Source organism: Pipistrellus kuhlii, unplaced genomic scaffold (genome assembly GCF_014108245.1).
Source record: "Pipistrellus kuhlii isolate mPipKuh1 unplaced genomic scaffold, mPipKuh1.p scaffold_m20_p_13, whole genome shotgun sequence".
In the NCBI taxonomy this organism is placed as follows: Eukaryota; Metazoa; Chordata; class Mammalia; order Chiroptera; family Vespertilionidae; genus Pipistrellus; species Pipistrellus kuhlii.
In genome coordinates this window covers 38,481,656-38,495,822 of record NW_023425438.1, presented here as the reverse complement: position 1 = coordinate 38,495,822, position 14,167 = coordinate 38,481,656, and the positions used below count along the sequence as shown (strand labels likewise).

The following is a 14,167-nucleotide window of genomic DNA, read 5'->3' as shown; positions in this document are numbered from 1 at the left end:
TTACTTTATATATAGTCAATATAGGCACAGAGTTAAATTTTTTAACATTTTCTAATGGTGGTGTGCCTCGTGATTTTTTTCATGAAACAAGTGTGCCTTTGCCCAAAAAAGGTTGAAAAACACTGACTTACACCATATAGAAACAGTGACATATTCTGTGTGTATATGTGTGGATGTATGCATATATGCACTGCCTCTTTCCAAAGGAGTCCTACAAGTCTTCTAGACATTCTCTCAGGTGACTTTGTATATCACCACTGAAACTTTATACTTTGGTTTTAAAGTTTAGCTCTCTTGGGGATACATTACTCCCCTCCAATTTACCTGCCTCCAATTTTGGGAGCCTCCCTATACGTTTGTTAGTGGTGTGATTACAAGACCTGACTTTAAAAATCTAGCATAAAGCTTTTGCACAGAGGTTACTTCTTCCACCAGGCAAGCATCCAGATCTCTAATTTTTCTGACTCCCTTTTGTCTATATTTCTTGTGGATTTCTCTGAAGTGATTCTGTATGATATTTGGTTTTTCAGACTAATGGCTGAAACCACTTAGCAGATTCTTTCCCCTTTACAAGCCTAAATATGCATGCCCAGTGCTAAGATCCAGTGTTGATTCTCCTTGATCTTCTACAGACAACTCTTGAAAGGTAAGTTGTAAAGGGAACTCTTCTGTGTCTTCAAAACTCTTATTTCTATACTTCTTATTTCATTATTTCTGTGCCTTCAATAATGAAAAACTCATTTTACCTGTTTTTTTGTTTGTTTGTTTGTTTGTTTGTTTGTTTTAAGGCCTTCATGGATGAATACTTAGAGCCACCAGAAGGGGGGAAATTTTTTTAAAGATTATTTAGCTTCTTAAGGAGACATTAGGTGAGCTCAATTCTTTGAGATACTAATACAGCCCACCTTGACCGTTACTAGGGAATCGGGGTGCTCTGAAGGCAGTAATGGAATGTGTACTAAAAACAAGCTGTTTGTGTTGTTAAAACTTTTGCTGTTAACCCCTTGGGAGTATAAAATAACAAATACAATTTGAAAAGGAAATACTTTGGGGGGGAAAGGATGTGGAATGAGCTTTTCAAAATCAGGGAGATACAGCAAGTGTTTGGGAACTTTTGCACCTGTGGCTTACTGCTGCATACAAATTATGTTCCTTTTCTGTTGGAATTGAAATTAGTTGATGAAGAAGTTGTTCCTTGAGAAAAAGGCTACACTAAAACCAGTAACAGGAACATGAATCTGAGGTTTAGAGCTCCACCTATAGTTTGTTTGAAGATTGGTATCTCACATCACAAAAAAAAAAAAAATTAAATCTAGTTAGGAAAATGAGTTGTAAGCATACTTGGAAAGACAAAAAGAAGGAAAGAGGAAAAGAAAAGATATGCATTCCTGCACACAGGCTCATTCCCCCTCTCATGGTGGCCAAATGTCCCTCTCCCCATGCGCCTTTCAGGTAGCTGTGTTTTGCCTTCTTATTTAAACCATGGTCCGAGCAAATACAATACAAACCTGAGGTGCCATCTTAGACAGAGGAGACAGAAAGCCTTGTCTGACCCCGAGTCCTACGAGGGGAGGGCCGGTGTGCTCTGCAGCTCTGCTTTGGGAGACTGATCGTTTCAGGGCTGTTGCATTTAAAATAATCATGTCAAAGGCTGGAGCAGATTTTGAAAAAGATTGAGGCAGTGGCATTGTTTTTTAACTTCCCCAAATCCTCTCATGGCATTAGATAATCCAAACTGAATGTCCACGGGTAGCATTTACCATGAACTAGGAACCCCAAAGTAAGAGGGTGGAGCAGACAACCACCACCACGCACAGACCTGCCTGGTCTCAGCATCAGCACCAGAGGGAGTGTCAGACAGGAGGAAGCATCTGATGGGTGTGAGCACAGGAGGCCTTCAAAGTGCCAGCAGTCATCACCTGAGAGCACTGGGGCCCAAGTGGAGAGCAGCAGCTGAGACTGGAAGGGGTATTTTCCAGTCCCGAAGTCAGTAAATACAAGGGGCCATGGACAAAGAGTAAAGACTGGAGCAGTCTAGGCCTCTATACCTGGACTCTGAGCACCAGAGCTCCTTTCCACTCAGAAGAGACACAGCTGGAAGGAACCACAGACACAAAAGGAAAGTGTCTTGAGAAAGTTGGGGAGGGGAAACAGAGCCAGGAAACTTCAGAAAGCAAGTCCCATGATCCAATGCTATATTAAAATAAATACACAAGATTTCCTCAACCTCACCTCCTCTTCTAACGGTGTTAAAACTGATTGCACCTAAAAATAAAACACAGAATAATTAAGATCAAATCCCATACAAAGATAATATGAGAAAAAGTAGAATAAGGAGCAGAACAGCATCTCCTTCACCAATGAAACAAGTCAGAAAAGATAGGCCCACAAAACAGATCAAAACTATAATCTGCTAGCCCCAGCCTGTTTGGCTCAGGGGATAGAGCGTCAGTCTGCAGACTGAAGGATCCAGTCAAGGGCACAAGCCCAGGTTGCAGGCTCGATCCCCAGTGGGGGCATGCAGGAGGCAGCCTATGAATGATTCCCTCTCATCATTGATGCTTCTCTCCCTCTCCCTTCCTCTTTGAAATCAATAAAAATGTTTAAAAACAAACAAAAAACTGATAACCTGCTATTTCAAAATGAGCTAAAAGACATGTGGAAAAACAGTGCAAAAGATGAAAGAACAGCCGGAACCGGTTTGGCTCAGTGGTAGAGCGTTGGTCTGTGAACTGAAAGGTCCCAGGTTTGATTCCGGTCAGGGGCATGTACCTTGGTTGCGGGCACATCCTTGGTGGGGGGTGTGCAGGAGGCAGCTGGTCAATGTTTCTCTCTCATTGACGTTTCTAGCTCTCTATCTCTCTCCCTTCCTCTCTGTAAAAAATCAATAAAATATATATATTTTTTAAAAAGATGAAAGAACATTGTGGGGGGAAGGGAATGGGAAGATGTTATTTAAAGGGGACAGCATTTCTGTTTGGAATGATGAAAAGTTCTGGAAATAGTAAATGCTGGTAAAAGCTACCCATGAGAATTTGGTTTGGGTTGATCTATTTCCATGACAGCGTTTGGGGAGATTCAAAAACTGTCCTGCTCCATCTTTTGACATAGTTATTTTAATTTTAGATGATTGCACTAACATGAATGTGCTTAATGTGACTGAATTGTATACTTAAAAATGCTTAAAATAAATGATGTTTTACTGTAATAAAAAAGGTGAAAGAATATCATAAATCAGTATTAAGTGAGATGATAGAACTCAGGATAGAATTAAAAGTAAAAGAAAAATTTTAGAAATGAATACTAAATTAAATGTAATACAACAGTGGGCCTGGTGCATTAGTATTGAGTAAATGGTGATTTACCCGGTAGGTTGAGTGCCCTTTTACAGCAGTTCACCTGCCTGGGCCCCTGTTATCAGTTGTCCTCTTCCCATTCATCTGGTAGCTGCCCCTGATTTATCCTCACCTTCCCCAACTACAATCAGACATGGGTAAGGCAACCCAAAACCTTTTGGTAATGTGCCCAGTATCTATTTTCTAAAATACTTATCTACTGGTCATGAGACATAAGACCAGCCTCCACAAGAGACTTTTTCTATTTCTCCTGATCAACCTAGACTCATCTGCCATTTTCATCCATCTCTCCCCTTTTAGCCTACCGACCATAAACAAAGTTCCTTCCTATTTCCTCAGTTCTTACCGCTTGTCCCTCATTTGCCCATCCAACTACCAGTTTTTTTGTTATCGTGCAGCTTTTGATCCATACCCTCACCAAAGAAAACCACAGTGAACAGCATCTCAAAACTCAAAAGGCTTCTTTATTACTCATCTATACATTCTACTACATTTATTTATTCAATTTTATTAAGATTTACAATATAACAGAATAGAGAAATTTATATCTATCTATCTATGGGAAAACAGTAGGTATCCAGAGTGGCACCAACGCTCCTACCATCTCTTATTTCACATAGCCATAGTATCGAGAAATATCCATTTCTTTTTCTCTCTCAATGAAATATTGCATTTTCCCCATTGAGGTGAATTTGGCAGCATTCTCCCGCTCAAGTTGAGCCTTCCTCTTCATGGCCTCTCGCTCTGGCCTCTGCTCGTTTGTGATGGGCGTTGACATTACTGGCCCGGAAATATCAGGCTTCCTCCATGGAAGTCTCTGGCAGGCAAAATCCTGGAGAAGATATTGGTTTTGAGGCTTGGGTGGGGTCCAGGGTTTGTTCACGGCAGTGCGAATGGGCTCCCTCTGGAAAGTAGTGAAAGTTGATGTTTTGTAAGGCGCAGGTCTAGAAGCATCACCCTGAGGGACACTAGGCCGGATAGGGTTGGTCCAACCTGGTTGGACTGAATTGGTTGAAATAGGCTGAGGTGGTTTAGCAGAATCCGTCAAAGATGCAGGAGTTGGCTGGGATGAACTCACTGCAGTAAGTTGAGCTGGATGAGAACCAGGCTCAACAGCGCTGGTCAAATCTGATTGGACTGGGTTCGTCAAAACTGGCTGAGTTGGTCTGGCAGGACCTGTCACAGATTCTGGGGTTGGCTTGGATGAATTCACAGCAGTAGGTTGAGCTGACTTAGAACCAGGCTGCGCTGGGTTGGCCCCAGCAGGCCGACGTGATACCAGAGACAATGGCCTGCGAGGAACAGGTCGAGCTTGAGGCTTGTCCAAAGTTGGAAATATCAGAGGTACCAACTTGACCTTCCCTGGAGGTGGCAGTTCATATTCAGATGGAGATGGACACTCCTTTTCTGCACTGCCATCTGGTTTCTGGCATTTGACTTGAGTTTTCTCAGGACCTTTGCCCTCACAGGGACTATCCAGCCACTTTTTTATAGCTAGGGATGGCTGGGGGCCTTTGGGGTTGCTTGAGTTTCCCAGTGCCCTGGAGGAAGAGTGTTCGGTTTTCTTATCAGGTTTCTTCCCCAAGGCATGAAAGACCTGCACAGACTCCAGCATATGCATCCCTAGGGAGCTTCGGGGTTTTTTGAAGGTCTCTTGAATCAGCTCAGGTTGGTTTTTCCTTCTCTTCATTTTTGGGATGGTTGGCTTCTCCTCTGCCTTGATGTTATTCCCTGACTGCTTATTCTCTTCAGTTTTCCTGGCGTTGTACTCTTTTGTTCTTTTTGACTTTTCTTGCCCATGGCTCTTGGTTTTGCTGGTCCTGCTGGGGGCAGTTTTCTGAGTTTTGTTGGAATTCTTGGCCCTGTTTTCAGGAGCCCTGTCATTGGCTGCAGCATTGGAAACAGCCACTTCTCCCACGAACATGCAATCTGGGCTCTCACGCTGGATTTTGGCCATGGGCTCACCACTGATCAGCTCAGATGCTTTATGTTTGTTCCTCCTTGCTTGATCAGAGGGAGCATTAATGACACTTGACTGTTTCTGCACCTCATCCAAACTGATGGCTCTGCCATCTTTGGTTTTGATCACCTTGGGACCTTTGGATTGATCAAGTTCATCCAAGGAATTTAAGAGCAGTGGGAGGTGAGTATCCTCCACCAGTGTTGCAATGTCTGCAAAGCCATCATTGGATTCAATCCCAATTTCAACTGTCGCCTGGTCCTTCAGACCCAGGCTGCTCTTTCCCAGACCAGCGTTTGCATAACCAGGCTGCTCCTCCTGGCCTAGAGGATCAATGCATGCCAGGAGCTGGGGAATGTTTGGGATTTCTAAAGGGAGCAGTGGAGGATCTTGGTTTTCTGTGGGGATCTGGTAAGCATCCAGAGGCTTTGAAAGCATGGTTGTAATATCCTCCAGATTCCTGTTCTCTTTCTGTTCCTGGCTTGGAGCTGGAGGCAGTGCCAGGTAAATGCTAGGACTCTGGACTGGAGCTGCCATTGAAATGTCCCCAAGCTCAGGTGATGGGTTACTGTCAAGTATTTGGATATTGCTGCCACTAAAAGACTTGGGGAATTCTGGAGTTTGTGGAAGGCAAAATGTTTGGCTTAGAGGTTGCAATCCAAGGGAAGTCTTCATTCCCAGGGAATTCTCCATCACTACAAACAAATCAAAAGAAGCCAGTCAGTCCCTGGGCACCACCTGTGGGTGCTCCCCTGTCACCACCAATGCAGCAATCATGCCCCTTCCAACAATGGGAATAGCATCCCTACCAGCTCTTCTTAAGGGTCGTGGAGCACCCTGTGCTAGGAGCCAGGAGGCAACTGTTCTAGTTCTCAGTGGGGATCATTTGATGTCATTGTTCCATGGCATTCTGTATATTTGACTGGGTTGTGATAAGTCAAAAAGTAAGTGATTTAATGCTGAAACTGGTTTGGCTCAGTGCATAGAGCATTGGCCTGCGGACTGAAAAGTCCTGGGTTCGATTCCAGTCAAGGGCATGTACCTTGGTTGCGGGCACATCCCCAGTAGGGGGTGTGCAAGAGACAGCTGATCGATGATTCTCTCTCATCAATGTTTCTAACTCTCTATCCCTCTCTCTTCCTCTCTGTAAAAAAATCAATACAATATATTATTTTTAGAAATTAAGTGATTTAAAATATTTTACAAAGCTAGCATTGTACATGTGGGGCCCTTTTAGTTCTCTCCCCTTTCCTGAGAAAATAACACTTCACGCAACAGAGTAGGGGAGGAAATGGAGTTCTTCCTGATGAAATAAGCAAGGGCAGTTTTTTAGCCTGCTTGCTTTGGACAAGGTCATGGACCACAAAGTCTTAAAACCTGGCATGAATTAAGGAGTGAGGGAAAGTTAAACTGGCACTATCACAGTAAGAGTTCTGAAATTCCTTCTAAAGAAACTGAAGCAATAAATCGAGAGTCCATGAAACTGTGGTAGTAGAGGGAAACTAGTCACGTAGGGAATTGAACAGTGTGGGACCCCTTTGTATGCTCTTGGGTTCTCATACATATAGCATACAATCCAGTGTCCACCTTCCCATCTCTTTGAGGTGTTTCCATAGATTCTGAAAAAGGAGAGCACTGACTGAGGGTGGCAGTTACAAAGTCAGGACTTAAGGTCTACTTGTCCTGAGATTGACAAGATTGACCTGAGTTTTTAATGGTGACCCTCTTCCTCTTACTTCTTGCTGTTAGAACTCACCTTGAAAACTTGTCTCTGTGATGGGCTGCGCAGGCACGGAGTAGTAGATTGCAGAGGTGGAGGCCGGTGGTATCACTTTGGTGGGCTGGACCTCCTTCAGGACCATGACCATCTCAGGCTGAGAGGCAGAGGCCCTGCTGTCTGTGTAAGACACAGAGCCATAGGATTGCAGGTAGGGGCCACGTTCTGCAGAGAGCAGAGGCCCCAGAGTGCCTTGATTGTAGTAATAGAGCTGACTTCCTTCCTGGTAGGGAAGTGACAGGCTCTGTCCCTGGCTTGGGATCTGAGATGGTGCCCCATGAACAAGGCTGGCGGAAAGTGATGGATACAGAGGGACCATGTTATTGGCCTCGGAGGTTTTATTGTACTGGGATGCCATGGACATGGAAGACACAGCGGTGTCCTGGTCAATGACAGTCACAGTGAAGTCTCCGAGGGATGAGGACTTCTTTTCAGGGCCCGCTGTGAGAGCCCACTCAAAAATACCAGGATTGGAAGCAGCTGGAGTGGAGATCTGGTTCTGGCCAGTAACTCCAGACAGCATAGTTGTGCTAGAATGTTGGTAAAGGTAGGCACTACCCATGAGTGGTTGGAAAGAGGTGCCAGAGACTGATGGTAGGAGCCATCCTGACGTGACGGCTGGAGCAGAGACTCTGGGGAGACTGCAGACTCGTCCTGTGATGGAGGCCCCAGTGCTCCCCACAGGAAGAGAGAGCTGCAGAGACTTTGAAGTTCCGCGTAAAGGTGGATTTTGGAAATTCTCTGTGGGGAACAAAGAGAGTGATGGAAAAAATCAAAGAGATTCACTATGTTTGAAGAACGGCATCATCTTAAGATTAATACCAATACTCACTGAGGTATCAAACAGCTCCTGCTGGTTGTGAGTGCTGCAACAGTTTGCTACGCTTCTGTATTAACTGCCTGTGCTCCCAATGTGGGCAAAAATGTGCAGGAGACCCATGTGGTGTAGTTCACACATTCTCTAGAGTAGAGGCAATCACTCCCTGTCCTGTCTTTCCCCTGAGCCTGAACTAGTATTGATTTGTGTGCTCTTTCCTAGAACGAAAGCATTTTAGAACCAGGATTCTTTAGGGAACCTGTGTTCTACCATTCTCACTTTATGAGTGTGAACTAAGGCTCAGATAGACTTGTTCAAGTGCTCTCATTGTGTTGGCATTATTGCCGTGTTACATAACCTAAGCATCCTGGCTCCCTTACTCAGGCTCTGCTCTGAGCATTACACTGCCACAAACTGGGAGCAATAGGGCTTCTAATGTAGATGAGGGCGGTTTTGTCCATGGAAGGCAGGACAGCTATTGCCATTGTAATCTTCAGTTCACATACTATTCTCTGGAACTCACATGTAGCTCAGTGCAGTTGGTAAATTTGAAGTGTCATTCTTACCGTCTTCAAGCTTTGTTTCTGATCCTACCTCAAAATGACTAACTGAGAGTGAGTTTCTCAAGAAGTGCTTTTTGAGAGAAAAACTTTACTTAAACTGTCCAGGTTTTGAGTTACTCATCCATAAAATCATTGTAATAATAGTAACAATAATAATTTATACATAAGTAAGTGTTATATCACATATGATTTATATGGAAGAAAATACAAGTTATGGAAAGACAAAGAGGAAAAATAATGAACAATACATATCAGAGAACTAAAAAAATATAAACATTTATGAAAATTGGGGCACATAGCAAAAATCAAAGCATAAACATTTGCTAATAAGTGATGTTGTATAGTATATGCATATTATAAAAGTAAATATTACCTATGCTATTTTAGTGAATACTATTAACCAAAGAATAACCCACAATACAAGTGATTTCAAAAACAATTTCTAGCCATGTGGATAGAGAAGATATACCAGTAAAAACTGCATAACAAGCCATAAATGTGGATATATAAGTAGTCCCAATAGATGTGGACAGATATTTCTGTAAAAATTGCTATAAAGCAGAGAACAACGTAAGTGTAAAATAATTCCATTGTTGTGCTTATTAATGTTTTTTTCTGAATATTACCCAGCAAGTAACAATAAGTCTAGTATAGATTTCAATTAATATAACTACATGACACAGAAAGAACACTTAAAGAGTATTCTGAAAATGTATATGTTTGTCTTAAAACCTAGATTTTAATCATCTTCAACATCCAGGAAAGTCTTAAAAACCATCATCACTAGACTTGAATTAAATAAAAATTTACTGTAGGAATCATCAAGAGGCCCCACAAAATTGGTTTTTAGATAACTGTGAAGTTAGGTTTGACCTTTTCTTTTCCTTCTTAGGTAACTAAGATCTAAGGGAGATGATGGCTGCTTCTCAGTGTGGAATATACTTATCACACAAAGGAATTAGTCTTTCTGGTTCAAGTTAAGACATAATTTTTTTTATCTTAATTTTATTTTTAAAAGACAAAAAATATCTACAGAGTTTAAATATCAGAATGGAGTGAAACACTGAAAATTATGTTTTTCTCCAGCCCCCTAGATAACCACCTTTATTATAATAGTTTCTAGGAATCATAATTTCTAAAACACGTGTTTTTAAATGTTGATACTCAAAACTGTCATATGCTATCTGTGTGTTCAGAGAGGCAATAGGAAAAGACAGACAAGGAATGTGACTTTTCTGATAAGCTGCTTTGCCTACTGATACCCTATTCCAGCCTTACTTTCCTTCCTAGTCTGTTAATGTAAGCATTGGTTAAAATCAACTTTATTTTGCTCTAGTCTGAGCAGATTTCACTTAAATTTAAAATTGTTTTAATTTAAAATTTTTTGTTTCCTTCAACATTCCGTTGCAAACTACCTTTTTTTGCTCTTGAGAGCTCCTCTATGCTCACCTGCTTCATTCTTATAGTTTCCCCTCCTTCATGCTTATGTTCCCCCCTTGCCTTGGTTCCTGTTGGCCCATGTTGATGAAAACAATCCTAAACTTTCTTACATTTAAGTGCTTGCCTCACTATAGCTCAGTACTCTCCATCCTCTCTTCCAATTTTCTCTTTTCACCTAGTTTTGTTTTTTGTTTGGTTTTTTTGTTTGTTTTTTAAATATATTTTATTGATTTTTTACAGAGAGAAAGGAAGAGATACAGAGAGCTAGAAACATCAATGAGAGAGAAACATCGACCAGCTGCCTCTTGCACACCCCCTACTGGGGATGTGCCCGCAACCAAGGTACATGCTCTTGACCGGAATCGAACCTGGGACCTTTCAGTCCGCAGACTGACGCTCTTCCACTGAGCCAAACCGGTTTCGGCTCTTTTCACCTAGTTTTGGATAGAAATCTCCAAAAATGGGTGAATATTACTAGTTGAAAATACTAGGTCGGAGCCCATTACACATAACGCATCATGTATTCATATTGCCAGTTTTCTATATCACCTAGGTTTTGTCTATGTTTATATGTGTGTCTTTAAGACTCAGCATTAGAAAAGGGGAATAGAGAGAACAACCAACCTGAGATCTTAATGTAACAGATGGGGGAAGAACAGATTTTGTGAGAGAATCAATGACTTGTCCAAAGTCACATAACTAGTAAGTGTCAAAATCAAAATTGAAATTAGGTCTCTGGATTTCTAGATCAATACTTCCTTTCTTTACTCTATGCTATTTGGACTCTACTGATAAATTTAGGGGCAAAAATATCTAATGAGAAACTTTTAAAAGTTTCTTCCCTTACCTGACATGGTCAGAGAAGAGGAGGAAATAGTAACTGTAGATACAAGGGACGAGGATGTCTGAGTGGGTGAAGCCAAAGAACGCTTGTGTCCAGTACGAAGGTTACTGGTCACACTGGTCCCTAGTCATTGGTCAGTTGCAATGATTCAAAAGTATTTACATATAACTCCATGGAAACCCCAAGATTCTGCCAGGTGAGGTAGGTTTGGTGGGAGAATGATGTCACAAGCAGGCAGTTTAAAGGGATGCCAGAGCCAATAGGGAGGTCAGATTCCCAACAAGAAGACAAGATTGGATGGAGGGAGCAATAGGGGAGCTAAACCAACCCCTAAATGAATGAGTTCTGGAGTAGATGTGCTAGTTGACAAGACAGCTGATATACCCACTTTCCCCAGGTTCTTGTGTTAGGGGAATCATTTCAGTATTTCTTAAATACATCCATTAATATAATTAACTAGTACTTTTATTTTCTATGTTATGTTGTATGATATATATTTGTCATTAGATGTATATATGTAATATCCTAAGAAAGAACAGAAAGGTTATCTAGGTTGTACCATTGCAATTGTGTAGAAATTATATCTGTCCATCTACTAGTAACTAGTGAATTTATTCAACTTTTGGGGAGCAAAGGAACAAATTAAAGAACTCTTTTGCACCCTGGATGGTTTGGGTCAGAGTGATTAGAGCGTCAGCTCTCAGACTGAAGGGTCATGGGTTCTATTGCCAGTCAAGAGCACATACCTCAGTTGCAGATTCACTGCCTGCCCCTCAGTAGGGCACATGTGGGAGGCAACAAATTAGTGTGTGTCTCTGAAATCGAGGTTCTCTCTTTATCCTCCTTCCTCCTCCCTCTCTTTCACTCTCTCAGAATCAATGGAAAAGAATATCTTCAGATGAGGATTTGGCGGCGGGGGGGGGGGGGGGGGGGGGGGGGGGGGATCTCTTTTGAGAGTTGGTTAAAGAGTAAAATGAAGTTTGTTGAGTGCATGTTGTGGAGAATGATGTGGACCAGGGCTCTTCTCTTGTAGTTTCTCCTTGAATCCTACCTTCCTTGGGCTGGGCAAGGCCTGGCCAGGATGGACTTGCATCTCTCTTCTCTCCCTTTCTTCCTCTTCTCCTTCCTCTCCTTCCTCTTCTTTCTCTTTTTCTTTCTCTTTCCCTACTTCTTCTTCTTCTTCTTCTTCTTCTTCTTCTTCTTCTTCTTCTTCTTCTTCTTCTTCTTCTTCATTGCAGGCAGTGTTTCTAGACAAGCTTTGTTTTTGCATTCTTACACTCCCAGATGTTACTTCCTGATAACTTCCAGCAGCATCAGGGGGTCTTCTTTTCAGTGTCTGATGTGTCCCAAAATACATTCTGCCCATTAGAAGCAAATATCAAAGAGCTAGGAGTCAGCTGCCTGCAAACCTTTCCTCTTCTAGCCTTTGGTTGCAGTTCTTCTGCCCATAACTTTCTGTCTCTAGTTCCTTGGGCTACGTAGGCTTCCTGCCATCCTGCTCTCATACATGAGAGGCATTCACAATATTTCCCCCTTTCCTTCTCACATAAAGTGTATCTATCCAGTGTGGCAGTTACTGTAGTCTCCTCCCCCTTGCAAACAGCCGCTGTAGAATTTTGGGCCTCTAGGATTCTTTGCCATGCTTGGGTCCAAGGCCAGATAGGACATGCATGGAGATTAGGGATCAGGCAATGTGGAAGTATATAAAACAAGAGTTCTGTCCACTAGAGAAAATAATCCTAAATGTATTTTTGTTTTTGTCACATCATTCATTGGTATATTTATAAAGTATGGATTTTTTAAAAAATATATTTTATTGATTTTGTACAGAGAGGAAGGGAAAGAGATACAGAGTTAGAAACATCAATGAGAGAGTCATCGATCAGCTGCCTCTTGCACACCCCCCACTGGGGATATGCCTGCAACCAAGATACATGCCCTTGACCGGAATCGAACCCGGGACTCCTCAGTCCCCAAGCTGACGCTCTATCCATTGAGCTAAACCGGTTTCGGCTGGATTGTTTTTATGCTCTGTATCAAGCTCTGGTTTTGTCCACATGGAGAGTGTGAAAAGGGCACTGTGGTGAGTTATACTGTGGCCCTGAGCATAAGGAACAGATGTGTGTACTCAGCCTGACTTGGCCTGGCTTGCCCTTGTTCTCTGCCCCCTGATTAGTGCTTTTCCCACCACTCTTGTGACTCTGAATTGGGGCTGAGTTGCTAATGACTATATGGGTGGGGCAAAAGTAAGTATACAGTTGTTCACATGAAAAATAATACAATAATTAATGAATAATACAAGAAGGATCACTATTTTGTATACTCACACGTGTAAACCTACTTTTGCCCTACTCCTTAAATAGGGTAAGCTGGTTTGGGGTAGGAAATCTATGGATCTAGTAATTTTTCTTGATGGTAAGCTTTTAGGGGTGCCTAGATCAATCTACCTGGGTTTTTTTTTTTTTTTTTATGCCAATGAGTAAGAAGTACATGGTACAAAATGGCAAGAGCCAATAGCTCATGGATGGAATCTACAAAGAGACATAATTCATTTATAGGACTACTATTCCTTCTATGAGATATGAGTGTTTTCAAAGTTGGGGGATGATAGGATGATACTTATCTGAGAAGAAATACACTGAGGGGTGTAGCAGTGTAGACACATGGTTTAAACTGATAAAAAAAAAAAATTGTTATTCCTCACCAAGGATATTGTTTCCATTGATTTTTTTTATTTTTTAAGAGTAGGAGGAGCCGAAACCGGTTTGGCTCAGTGGTAGAGCGTTGGTCTGCGGACTGAAAGGTCCCAGGTTCGATTTCGGTCAGGGGCATGTACGTTGGTTGCGGGCACATCCCCGGTGGGGGTGTGTGCAAGAGGCAGCTGGTCGATGCTTCTCTCTCATCGATGTTTCTAGCTCTCTATCTCTCTCCCTTCCTCTCTGTAAAGAAATCAATAAAATATATTTAAAAAAAAAAAGAGGAGGAGGAGGCAAGGGAGAGAGAAATCCATGTGAAAGAGACACATCAATTGGTTGTTTTGTATAATTGCACTGACTAGGGGATTGAACCTGCAACTGAGGTACATGGCCTAAACAAGGAATCAAATCTGCAACCCTCTGGTGTGTGAGCCAATGCTCTAACCACTGAGCCATGCTGGCCAGAGCCTTATAAATTTTTTTCAACATTTTCCCCCTAAGTTTCAGACCTCGGATTGCCAACTTCCATGATACTAATATGTAATGTGAAGTTAACAGTATGTGCTAAATATCTGCAAGCCAGACCAGTCTTTTTGTTTTTTATTAATCCTTACCAGAGGATATTTTTCTATTGTTTTTTCGGGAGAGAATAGGAGAGGTAGAGACAGAGTGAAACATCGATGTGAGAGAGACACTTTGATTGGTTGCCTCCCA

At 42.1% G+C, this 14,167-nt stretch overlaps 1 protein-coding gene across 1 annotated transcript; it reads right to left on the bottom strand.

Moving 5' to 3' along the window:
• Window positions 1-3,781: 3,781 nt before the first annotated feature.
• LOC118717777 (uncharacterized protein C2orf78) lies at window positions 3,782-12,398 on the bottom strand. The gene is made up of 5 exons (XM_036436129.2): window positions 12,335-12,398; window positions 10,761-10,880; window positions 7,073-7,834; window positions 4,540-6,011; window positions 3,782-4,419 (listed from the first exon to the last, which is right to left on the bottom strand). Exons 1-5 carry the CDS (start codon window positions 12,396-12,398, stop codon window positions 3,964-3,966), a joined length of 2,874 nt encoding a protein of 957 aa, XP_036292022.1. The 3' UTR covers window positions 3,782-3,963.
• Window positions 12,399-14,167: the final 1,769 nt, after the last annotated feature.